This window comes from Dicentrarchus labrax, unplaced genomic scaffold, assembly GCF_905237075.1.
Source record: "Dicentrarchus labrax unplaced genomic scaffold, dlabrax2021, whole genome shotgun sequence".
Taxonomy (NCBI): Eukaryota; Metazoa; Chordata; class Actinopteri; family Moronidae; genus Dicentrarchus; species Dicentrarchus labrax.
Window position 1 is genome coordinate 30,930,924 of NW_026136713.1, and position 13,204 is coordinate 30,944,127.

At 38.5% G+C, this 13,204-nt stretch overlaps 1 protein-coding gene across 1 annotated transcript; it reads left to right on the forward strand.

Moving 5' to 3' along the window:
- The first annotated feature begins 950 nt into the window (after positions 1 to 950).
- Positions 951 to 9,637, forward strand: lrit3a (info leucine-rich repeat, immunoglobulin-like and transmembrane domains 3a). Its single transcript, XM_051419291.1, has 4 exons — positions 951 to 1,276; positions 2,968 to 3,434; positions 7,243 to 7,548; positions 7,810 to 9,637. The coding sequence occupies exons 1-4, from the start codon at positions 1,161 to 1,163 to the stop codon at positions 8,844 to 8,846; spliced, it is 1,926 nt and encodes a 641-aa protein (XP_051275251.1). The 5' UTR covers positions 951 to 1,160; the 3' UTR covers positions 8,847 to 9,637.
- The last annotated feature ends 3,567 nt before the right edge of the window (positions 9,638 to 13,204 follow it).

Below are 13,204 nucleotides of genomic sequence, written 5' to 3' on the forward strand. Positions count from 1 at the left end.
TTCTTAGTCGTTCCAATTAAAGAGTTGGCAGCCAAACATTTTGACTTCTACTTAATGGTATTATATCTGATATAAGTAAGATTATGAAGCACTTTTATGTCATTAACATTAATACAGTAAGAATATGGTCGTTTTACAACTGACCTGATGATCTGGGAAAAGAAACAAATAAAGATAGATGCCTAATCCCAAAGCTGTGTTTATAAAGTCTCATAATTAAAACTTAAATGATAGGGATGCTGTCACTGGCTATGCCATCACAGAAACACAGAACGCTTATATTTCTATCAACAAATACTGAGTAGAAAATACAGCAAAAGCTGTGTGTGCCCATGCTAAACCAACATGTGCAGAAAATATGAAAGGGATACACTACTGTGGAGCAGTCATTGGTAGCAGGTTGAGTTTGGCCCCCTATCCTAAGCCAGTGGTCCACCCAGTCAGGTAATAAATCACATCGCAGATTACACTTTGCACCCTAGTGCCAGACAGAACTCGCTCACACATCTTACTCATGGCCTCCAGCTAAATAATACATTTACATCTAACAGATTTCTTGAGAGTCAGACGCTTACATCAGAATACAAGTGCAAAAAAACAGTCTGCCACAGTGCCTGGTATTACGAGGGAAGACGATTGAATATAATTACACAGGGCTGATCCCAGCTGTATTGTAATATGTTGTTTTTTTTAGTTTTCCAGCAAATTTGACACAGGTGAGGGCATGAACATTCAGCAAAACTTGGGGGTTAAATCTTAAAACTTGAGAGTTAAAAAGCAATGGTGAGGTTGGTAACTGGATGGATTAACAAAGGCGTGGCTTGATCACGTGAGGGGAAACCTCACCAGAATTAGCAGATTAGCACCATGTCCAAAGGAATAGTCCTGCCCTACTGCCTAGCGTGCATGACCCTGTCAGCCCCTAGAAATCCTCCACTAATCCACCACCCCCTCCCCCACAGAATCTAACAGGTCACCTGTGCTGTAATTAGATCTTCAGCCTGTGTACCGTTATCTCCTATGGACTTTGAAAGCTCTTTTCATTATTCTCCATTTGTTTTTGGGGAAGAAAAACAATTCTTCAAGCTCTCAATGAATCCGGATGTATTTTTTCCTGATCTCTTCTCAATGTGAGAATTGTGGCTGCGTTTGGTGAAATCATGCGTCAACTTCTCTACATGCATGTATTCCTATGCTGCCTCAGTACGGCTCATCCCTTCTGTCCATCTCAGTGCACCTGTGTCTTCCACGGACGTACCGATGGAACCCGAACCAGGTAATTTTAATTGTACTCTCATTCACTGACATTTTTGGAAAAATTAAAGTTAATTCAATTTATAAAAGGTTTGGTAGAAACTGGGTATAAACATTTGGTTTTAACTAGGTCATCTTCTCTATACCTTACGGTGAATAAAAAAGATCCTACAATACATTCACCTCTGTGTAGTCCTGAACCAAGTTTGTGAATCAGTAAAAAAATATATATTTTCATTTTTATTTAACAATGATGACCCATTTGAATTAGCACGTTGAGTAAAATTACATCCAGACCACCTTGTGTGTGATCCATGTTAAATAAAAAGGAGGTAAAGAGGATGCACATAAAGAAATTAAATAATGTTTACCATATAGGTTTAGTGAGGAACAACAATTAGCTAAAATGCAGGCCCATTGTACTGTAAATGTACAAATGAAGGAAAAGTCAGTGCTTTGAATTTATTATCTAAAGTCAATACATGTACGATGAAAACAAAAGTGCACCACAGTACAATTTGTACAGGTTGTACCGACCTGTATTGTAATAATGTATGTTCTCTGGCACGGTACCAATCCATTTATCCCTGAGAAAGACCTAATGGCCACCAGCATAATCAGCCGTATTAGTGCTGAACCTTATTAAACAATGCGTCCCTTTCCTCGCAGTCAAATTTGGGTGTCAAAGAAAGGACACCGTTAATCAATCATGTTGAAGAGTCTAGCATAAAAGCGAGTAAATCCTGCATCAATGTAAACGAATACTAATCCAAATTCCTTGGGCTGGTTTAGCTAGGTCCCACTTATTAGGTATTTTTCAACAGAGAGATGTTTGATTTGTCAGTAATAAACTAAGGAAAGGTGACTGTGGCAGTAGTGGTTCTACTGAAGTTAGGTATAAAGGTCTAAGGGCACATGTTGTGGTACAAGACTACTGACACCATCAATTACAGCCGGAATACATGGGGCAAGTAGGCGGGGCAGAGTGGGGTTTTTAACTGCTACACTTTTTTGTACTTGCATGCCAGCTTAACATATTCACATACTGAGTTACGCCAAGTGACAATGGAGTTGGTTATGCAAGGTTTGGAAGCACAGGCTAGTTTAACTGGTACTGTATTAACTAACTGGGTAATTTTAACTACATGATAATGGATACACATTGATTTATTTTAATGTGGGATGTTGTGTGTTACAAAGATTCCGTTTATTATAATGGACATGCTCTGCTGTCCGGGCCCCATGTATTTTGGCCTTTAGAACAGTCATAGCCACAAAAGGGACAAAAGTAATAGCTAAAGTTGTTTTCTTGTTTTATTCTTTATGTAATGCCAATTAAACTCTTTTATTGAAAGCTATTACATTAAATAATTATCTTGTACATCTGTGACTATAACTGATTCCAGATATTCCACTTCCTGTAGTAGATGTCAATCCATATAATTACTCACTATTTATGATAATAGTGATTAGCTGTGACCTTACCATCTGGGAGGGGCCCTGTAGATGGACTACAGACATGTCAGTGACTCTGCATCCCACATCATAACGTAGAGTATGGGTGGATGGATAAACAGATATACAGGTTGTTAATTCTTTAAAATGCTCATCTAATGACATCATCTGCTGTCTCATTGGAAAATGGGTTACAGCTACAGTTTTGTTATTTGTCCATTGGCGAAACCATTTAAATTATGCATCTTTCATTTTCAGATCTGTGCTCTGCAATGATCCAGATATGTCTGATATCCCTGTCAACGTCCCTGTGGATACAGTCAAACTTCGTATTGAGAAAACGGGGGTACGGCGAATCCCAACAGAAGCTTTTTACTACCTGGCGGAGCTACGGTACCTGTGGATTACTTACAATTCCATAACCTCTGTGGATACTGCAAGTTTCTATAACCTCAAAGTGCTGCACGAACTCAGGCTGGATGGAAACATGATCTCCATGTTCCCTTGGGAGTCTCTGAAAGAGATGCCCAGGCTGAGGACACTGGATCTACACAACAACAGAATCACTAATGTTCCCAGTGAGGCAATACCCTACTTCCTCAACATTACATACTTGGATCTATCCAGCAACAAATTAGCCACCCTGCCCTCTGATCTCATGGATATATGGCCCCCCTTCAATGGAGCGCCCATCTCCACTAATGCTTCCCAGAAAATTGTGTTAGGTAAGGATACAAAGTTTGGCTTGGTTTTACAGGATATTAAGGCCAGGGCAGGAGACATTTGGGGTTATTTGTAATTACCTCAGGAACATCATTCCATCACCTTTTAATCTTGCCAGATTTGGTCTGACTGACTCAAACCTGCCATGATAGTGACTGCCAGGGCACATACAAATTAGCTTATGCTAAGTAGTGGCAGAGTTAACGCTTAATGTACATTATCAATTTATCGTCCTAATTAACTGTTGAATATTTAACACACTGCTTCGTGTAAATCCAAGCCAGGGTCAAATTCAGTGAACACACTGCGAAAACAACTGTATAGCAAGTGCACCGTGTTACATGTGCCCATGCAATATAGTAAACTTATACAATAGAGTTAAATACAGTACATGTACACTGATCAGCCATAACATTATGACCACCTCAGCGCCCTGGTGGTCATAATGCAAACTGACACCCTTCTATCAGAACCAGCATTAACAGTTTCAGCAGTTTGAGCTACAGTAGCTTGTCTGTTGGATCGGAACATACGGGTCAGCCTTCGTTCCCCACGCACATCAATGAGCCTTGGCCACCCATGACCCTGTCTCCAGTTCACTGCTTTTCCTTCCTTGGACCACTTTTGATTGGTACTGACCACTGCAGACTGGGAACACCCCACAGGAGCTGCCGTTTTGGAGATGCTCTGACCCAGTCGTCTAGCCATCACAATTTGGCCCTTGTCCAAGTTGCTTAAATCCTCATGCTGCCAATTTTCCTGCTTCTAACACATCAACTTTCAGGACAAAATGTTCACTTGCTGCCTAATATATCCCACCCACTGACAGGTGCCATGATAACCAGATAATCAGCGTTATTCACTTCACCTGTCAGTGCTCATAATGTTATGGTTGATCAGTGTATATTGTTTCAAGCTAGGATGACCTGTGACTTGTAATATTTTCTAGTGATCCGTTGAACATCTATCACAATTTATGATAACCCCACTGTTGGTTGCTTCATTTACATTCTGAAACACCCAAAACTGATCAAAATAATCAGTGTCATACTTTCTCATTGTCCTTTTAATGGCTTTTTGGAAACCACTGACTAGAAATTAACATATGTGGAATAGCTTGTGGTTGCAATGGTTATATGCTTTAAGAAAAAAACACTGCCCTGCTCATATATAGTATAGTAGTAGTATAATATAATAAGTTTAACTGGTAAGTAAATATTCAACATTGACCAACCTATTCTCAGTCAGTTATTGCTGCAAATACATTGCTATTATCTTGCACAAGCATGCATTTTAATTTACTTTACACTGACAATTACTGTCCAATTTTGAACTGATAACTTTCTGTGCATTTAAAAAAACTGTAAAAATTTACAATGACACACCTGATGTTCAAAAATGCAAAAAAAATATATATGTTTAAAGCTTTAGCACAAAATAAATGTTACTGGCTTTTTTACAATTCAGTTCAATTTATTTTGTGATAACAGAGTAGTGTTCCCTAATAATATGCATACACAGTTGGGCAATTATGAGTGGATATGTCAGTATAAAGGAAACTCATGGCAGCAACATGTGCTAACTGCTGCCAACTGTAGCTGTGGTCAGCTAGTCAGAGTTGAGGCAGAGCAGCTGGAGGACATCAGAGGGAAAATATATTCTCCTTAAAATATTAACCCGAGTCACCAAAATCTGTGAGTAAAGTTAAAAAGCTGTGTTTTTGTACAGAATGTTAAGTCAGTGAGGCAAGGCCCCCAGAAACAATGGGGGTCGGCATTCAAGCTAATTCCGCAAATAGAGCAGGTCTGTGAAATCAGATCACAAGTGGTTACGTGACAACGCATGTGGACACACATTCTAATGCCAGGTGTGAACTGACGTACTTAGAGCTGTCCACCAGTGATTGGATCACTCAGGACGCATGGCATTAAACCAGGTGTAAACAGGGCCATAGATTAGGAACTTCAACAACTCCAGAAAAAATATCTTCCTTTAGAGTCAACTACTTGCTTTTGGGCATTGGATTTGGGCATTTGTCACTGAAATATCTTGAACCACTGGCCACTTCTTTATAACCCTGTCCTCCATTGCTAACAAACAGCCAGGGGCAAGGAGGGAGAAAAATGTAGATGGGAATTATGAAGGTTTTTTTAAGGCTTCTTTTCAGGCAGTGGGCCTGAAAAGGAGCTTTCAAAGTCAAAAGTCAAAGCACATACTTATAGTAAGTCTTTTACTGTGTGGTATGTGTAGGGACAGTACAAATCTTACTCATTCATTTCAGTCCATTTTAATAGTCTATTTCTTACAGTCTAATCTGTGACACTACCTTGCAGTGAAAAGAGTTTAAAGATATTGTGGAGTGAAACTAAATCTTAATAGTTTTTATTAGAATATGTCTAGCATTTTAATCAATGTTCAGCCTTTTCTGTCCCATTCTTATTTAAATTATATTTTTGTTATTAGACTTGCATGTAACTGTATGTCAACATGTCATTTTCTTAAAGATTCTATCAGCCTAGCATATATGAGACTGGATGATGTTTGTTCAGAGCATCTGTGTGGTTAGACAGTGGGAGGGATATTGTTAATAGGCTGTATAAACTAGCTTATCCATGCTGAAGGAGCTGGTTGTGTGCACTGGTCTACCTGAAGGAGAAATAGGATTAGGGATTTAGGAAAGAAACAGTCCACACACTAACAGATGACAGCTTCTCTAAACCTACTGGCTATTAGTATTATATGAAAGGTGTATTCACCTTTACTGTTTTTAAATATTTGACAACTATCAAAAAATAAATTAAAAATAAATATACTTTAAAGTATAAAACAAAAATTTAAATGTATTTTGGCCTTAAAACAAGAATTCACTGACAACTTAATGTTCAGTTTTAATTAGGTTCAGAGACTGTATTAAACCACAAAAATGCTTCCTTCAAACAACAAACCTGACACATAGATTTTACAGTGTTTATGTTGTTAGTGATCTATTGACATTCATGTTAACAGAAAAGCTAATAGAAAGACTGTGTTGCCACAAACTGTGGGAAGGCCAGAGCCAGCTTAGGTGCTTTGCTACTGTTAAGACAAACTAATCTGGTTAAAGGGCTTTAATATTTACCAGTACATGTGCTTACCTATTGTGCGCAGAAAGTGTTTACAGAATTTGTAATGATAGGTTCAATTCCATTGCCCTTGAATTTCATTGTCATTATGCCTAAAATGGTGTGCATTTCAAAGCAAAAAAGAGAAAGCTAAATTCAAGGCAGTTGCTGTTTTGTATGCAAACTCATGGCACCCATTGTTTGCAATGGTGATTAGCTCAATTTAGAGTATACAACATTAGCTGGTTATTGTTATGGTTTCGTCAGGATTTGTTTGTTTGTTTTCTTGTGCCCCATACATGAATTTGGCTTTAACAAACTATTTTACATTTTTTGTTTTCCACGCTTCCCTAAAGTCATATGTCCATGTTGGAAAAAAGCAACACTTAAACTTGCCCTGAAGCTGCTTCCATGACTGTAATTCACTCCTTTAATAAGGTTTTTTTTTAACATGACTTTGTAGCACCATAATCTTTAAAGCTATTTGAAAGGCAGTTGAAATTTGCAAAAACTGAATGTCAATGAGTCATATCACACATTTGTTTTGCCTCTTTACTGTTACATTGCCATCTGTATCTTCCATTCTTTCTATTATTGATCAACAAAAATGCTTTAAAGTAATATAGCATTTAAATGGATGGTGTTTGACACTACAATGGTATGAAACAGCAAACAATGATCCTAATTTGTTTTATCTTTTCATCTTCAGGCATCCAAGATAACCCCTGGTTCTGTGACTGTAAAATCTCCAAGCTGATTGAGCTTTCTAAAATGGTTAACACACCAGTGGTTTTGATGGACCTAGTCCTGACCTGCAGTGGACCAGATAACCTGGCTGGTGTCCTTTTTCAGCGTGCTGAACTTGACAACTGTGTCAAACCATCAGTCATGACTTCGGCAACCAAGATCACATCTCCTTTGGGTAGTAATGTTCTCCTGCGGTGTGACGCCACAGGGTTTCCAACACCAGCTCTTAACTGGGCTAAGTCAGATGGCTCACCAGTCAACAACACAGGTATGATACGCAGGCTTTTGAAAGTTTACACATTTCTGAAAAGCAAAACCAATTCTATTTTCAAATTCAATGACATTTACGCATTTAGTAACTCATATATTACATGCAGATTCTCATTGCCTGGTATGTACAGAGCATTACGGTCTGTTGTACTTGTGCCACAAGGTGATAATATATTTCATTAAACATGCAAAGCAGGAGCAGCAAGAGTTGGTTAGACTTGATCTATGTTAACTTTTGTGTCATTGTTCCACTTAACAGTCCAGGAGTCACCTGGGGACGGCGTCAGATGGTCCATCATGAGTTTGCATGGAATATTGTACAAAGACGCCGGAAACTACAGTTGCAAAGCAAAGAATGTTGCAGGCAATGCAGAAGCCAGCATTTCTATCTCGATTGCTGGTAGCAGCAGTACCACTATCCCTCCAGTGACCCCTAGCATTGAAATTGGACCAACCAGCCAAGGCACAACATTTACTCCCCCAACGGACATTCCCAACTCAACCACAATCACATCCACAGTTCTTCCAAGAACATCAACAACTCTGTACACAACAACTGCTACCCCTAAGAAACCAAAAACAACCCCCAGCAACATTATACAGAAAGGGAAACAAGGGAAAATCCAGCAAGGAGGTAATGGGCGAAAGCTTGCAGCAGATGAAAAGAGCAAGAAAATTGATGTATCAAAATCTGTAAAAGACCTTAAGATTGTAGAGGAAACATCAGACACTGCAGTTTTGCTCTGGACAGCAGATGGGTTATCAAATGATGCCCCACTCACAGTTGTATATTCACCTTATGATGAGGATGACAGCAAAAGCACAGTGGAGACTAATGCTGGCAGTGGAAAAGTGCTACTAGAGGGACTGTCATCTGGAATGAGGTATTCTGTTTGCCTTGTAGCAAAAGGTAGTGCTGCTGGAAAAGATCCTTGCATTGACTTCTACACACTGGACAATGTAGAAGATGGTGGTCAGAACCAGCTTTTCGTTATCATAAGTGGCATTGCCTGTGCTTTGGTTTTGCCTCTTATTGCACTGCTACTCTACAAGATTCTTGCTCTGTACTGCAAGGGACCCAACACAGGTTTAGATGAAGAAGAGCTTGAAAAAGAGAGCTATGTCAAGTTTGAGACAATTTCAATGAAACAAAGGACCTTGAACTCTCATCCAGCCGAGCTTTGGGCAAGGAGACAGACTCGTGAATCAGAGCGAATGCTGCTGTGCTCTAGGTCAAGCATCGACTCCCAGATGACCTATAAGAGTGACAGTTCTCGGTCTGAGTATCTCTGCTGATGCCAGGAATCTGTGGCCAATGTCCAAACGCCATGCTAACACATTTTATGAAATAATTAAAAATAAAATATGTATGCCTTTTATGACACTGATAAACTATTACCTATAAAATCATTTATAAATCTTTATAATATATTATTCCATTTTGTCACATCAGTGGGGCTGTAAAGAAACTAAACTAAAAGTCTTGAATGGTGTCACATTTATTCAGAATTTTCCATAAACTACTAATTTATAAAGATTTATATAATGATTTAGAAAAGTGTAGTTAACATGAAAACATTCCCTCGAGGTTGTTCAAAAGAACAAGAGATTTTTTTGTTACAAACCAAATCAGACCAGTCAATGACTGTCTGATATCTTTATTCATGTCCTTATTCATTTTGGAGCCTTACATTTCATAAAGAGTTTGAATGGTTGCCACTACAGCACGGTACCTTTGTTGGACTTGTATAACTTGTATAAATAGTACCATACAAAGAGCCTGTCAGTTAGCTGCGTGTGGTGTTTTATCTTATACCCAATGCCAAAGTTTAAGTGTCACATACAAATATTAAATGGTGTCAAAGAAGACCCATTATCCACTTCCCATCACATTTACAACATCATTGTTGCTTTAAGCATCAAGCTGATTGTTGCCTTAATGGACCAGAAAGTACTGTCAGTGTGTTTGATAGAATATATGACTCCTCTTATAAACATTGCCTGTTTCTATGACTTTGTGTATATATTTGTCTATAAATAGAGTTGTACATTTGTTTTTGAATAAATTGAACAACTGTTGAAACTATCATTGTTGTACCATGTTATCTGCGTAAATATGTGCACATAGGTATCTCCCTTTTTATTTTGTACCTGTGTAGGAGATGTTAATCTACATTTTCTTTGTATACTTGATAGAAGGCCACTAAAACTACAATAACTGTCCTTTACTAATTATTTACCAGTAATCTTCCAGTGCTACCAAAATTAATACATTCAACATTTTTCAAAGAGACCGTATTTTTGGTAAATAGGGTTAATTCATACATTAAAAATCTATGTTGTGTTTTCATAGGCATAGTTTTAGTAATGTGTGCTCTTTCTAGTGTTCCCCAGGTGAAACTAAATCTTAATGTTACAATGCACACTGTACATCATGTACTGTATACAGCAGTGCTCTCTTCTTAGTCTCCTGCTGTGACTTAAAAAAACCAAGAGAGCTTGCTGACCTGAATCCCAGACAGACACTGTTCCACACCCTGGAGAACCAGGACAGCAAACGTACAGTCCCCTCATGTTTTCAGTCTTGTGTGAGGCACTACTAGCAGGCCTTGCTGAGAGGAGCAAAGGGACCTAGCAGAGGAACATGGCATTACTATCTCACTAAAATATTCTGGTGCAAGATTATTCAAAGCCTTATAGGTCAGGAAGAGGATGTTGAATTGAAACCTAAATTTAACTGGAAGCCAATGAAGTGACATCAGAACCAAGGTGATGTGGGAGCAATATGAGGTCTTAGTGAGTAGTCTTGCTGCAGAGTTGTGGACTAATTGTAACCGGTTAACAGTGTGGTTGCTTAAGCAGGAATAAAGCGGAAGTAGACTGAACAGAAGGACACAAATGCATAGATAACAATTTCCAGCAACTGGAAAGATAACATCTAAATCTTAGTTGAAGACAACATGATTTTTGAAAACAAGAACTTTAGTTTTACTTTGACTTCCAGTTATTAATCTCAGCTAAACACAATGTAGAGTAGTTCAATTAGAGAGGTCACCAAGCCTAACAGATAATAGAGTTGTGTATCATCAACATAGCAATGATAAAAATCACGATTAAATTGATGGATCAAGTGCCGTAAAAAAAGCATGATGAAAATAAAATGGGTCCAAGAACTGATTCCTGAGGCAACCCACGAGTCAAAGATCAGGAGGAGACGTCTTCATCGGTGAATAAAAAAACCTTCCGGTTGGATAAGTAGGAGGAAAACCAGTTTAGTGCCACACCAGATATCTCAACCTATTTTCTAGCCAGACGATTAGAATAGCATCAACTGTGTCAAAGGCCACGGACAAAACTAAAAGAACTAAAGTGGCAATTTTACCATGGTCTAGAGCTCAGGGGTCACCAACACGGTGCCCGGGGGCACCAGGTCGCCCCCAAGGACCACATGAGTAGCCCGCAGGCCTGTTCTAAAAATGAAAATATAATATTGATATTATCTGTTTCCCACCTTGTTAAGTCATTGTTGATAATTACTGTGAGAAATCATTAACGTGATCAGTGACTTCACTTGATGAGTATCAATAATCATGAATAATAATATATAACTAAAGGCAAACTGAGCAAATTTGTTATTTCAGAAGAGTGTAACTGGTAGCCCTTCGTATGACTCAGTACCCATGAAGTAGCTCTCAGTTTCAAAAAGGTTGCTGACCCCTCTCTAGCTGCTGAATAATATTATTTGTGACCCTTTGTATTTGTGAAGAGCTGTCTTCTTGAAAGATTGATATTTATCAAAAATTAAATTTTCCATAACCAGTTCCAGGAATTGCTTATTGGGTGTTAATCTTGGATGCAAAAGGAAGCTTGGAAATGAGTGTGTAATTCGTAGGTATGTCAGGTTTAAAGGCTGGTTTCTTTGGAAGCGGTGCATCCTTAATTCAGCAAAATCATAAAGTCTTTCATTTAAGCATACTAAACAAGAAGTCATGAGGTTTTCCATCCATGCTCTGCTTGTCTACATTCTCTTCTCAGAGCACAGATGTTATTTATCTAGGGAGATGAATTGGCCAGTGATTTGGTGTTGAGACAGGCAGCAGCTTGTAGAGCAGATGCATATAAAGCATTAAAATGGTTGACCATGTCATCAATATTTGGAAATGATGACCCACCTGTGTCCAGCACAGAAAAGCAGAAGAAAATGTAGCTATGGATTGACTGTTAACAAGACAACATGTTACAGTGTGGAAAATGATTGGGTGTAAAAATGTAACATAATCATGATCATTCTATTTCAGAGAGCCAGGTATTATGTGTGTACTATATACGTGTGTGATGCCTGTACTTCAGTAGACACACAGACACAAGAAAGAGAAGAGTGGCTTAAAAAACAGCATATAACCTATTATGACTCAAACAATGTGTTATGTAGAAGCAATATATACGGTTGCTACTGGTAAAAGTATGATCAATGTCATTTATGAATAGAATTGGCCATAAAAAGGTACAACAACATATCACATGTGTTCACTCAGTTTAGCTAAGAGCAGGCGCGTTCATCCTGAAAATCAATGGGTCACAGTTGTCACGCTCTATGAACATCTGAGCAGACGCTTCCGTAAATCCTGATGACGAGTGGACCTGCAAAACTGTTCCCATGGATACCTCTGTGCCACCAACTGTATGAGCCTGCAGCACTAAGTAATCTCTAATGCCAGCTGTGCTGTTATCATGGCAACAGCCAAGCTGTTTTAACAAACAGATTTAATGGTAGACAAGGAGGGGCTGGGCTGGTAACAATAAGATATGTACATATATGATAGCAGTTCGATGGAAATACAGACAGGTGGATTGATAGCTTGGTAGATAACTAGGTAGATAGATGGCCCTCAGAGGGAACAGGGCCAGGAGGATAGTCAGAGGGAAAAGAGAGACAGACAGACATAACAACAGATCAATGAACAGACGTATACAATATATTTCTTGTTTAACCATGAAACAGTTAAACTGTGGTCCATAAAAGTTAGTCCAGACAGGGAAGCCGGAAGTGAGATATTTTCACTGCTCTAGAGGCTTTACAGTTGCATCACAAATCTCCTGGCAGCCCTGACTTGGTGCCATTATAGAAGTCCAGTGGAAAATTGGCCTCATGTAGTAACTAACAACAAAGCTAGAGAAAGACATTGCTCAAAGATTGTTGTGGTTCTTGAACCATTTTGTAACGTAAGAGATAACTAAGTGGAATTAGGCAGCTAACTTGAGGTTAATGTGAAACAAACTTATCCATAGCTCTTCCAGCCAGCTCAAGCCCAATGCCATTACAGCTTGATAAGTCAGTGCATTAATCCATTTCACTTACTGAAATTACAGCAAACATCACAGAGCACCTAATGTTACATTTGTGTTAAGTTTTTACCTCATTTTTGTTGACACTAAATGCAGCAAAAATACCTAAACACAAAGTACAGTATATTATTTACTAAAGTCATAAAATAAATGGAATTACCCGTATCAGTATATCTAACCTGACAAACCTGGTCAACAGTTTTCAGTAGCAGAGTATGGAGAATATTAACAAGTCAAATTAAACCAAACAAATTTATACAACAATATATTACAATAATAATCTTAAAAAATAAATACAGACTACATAT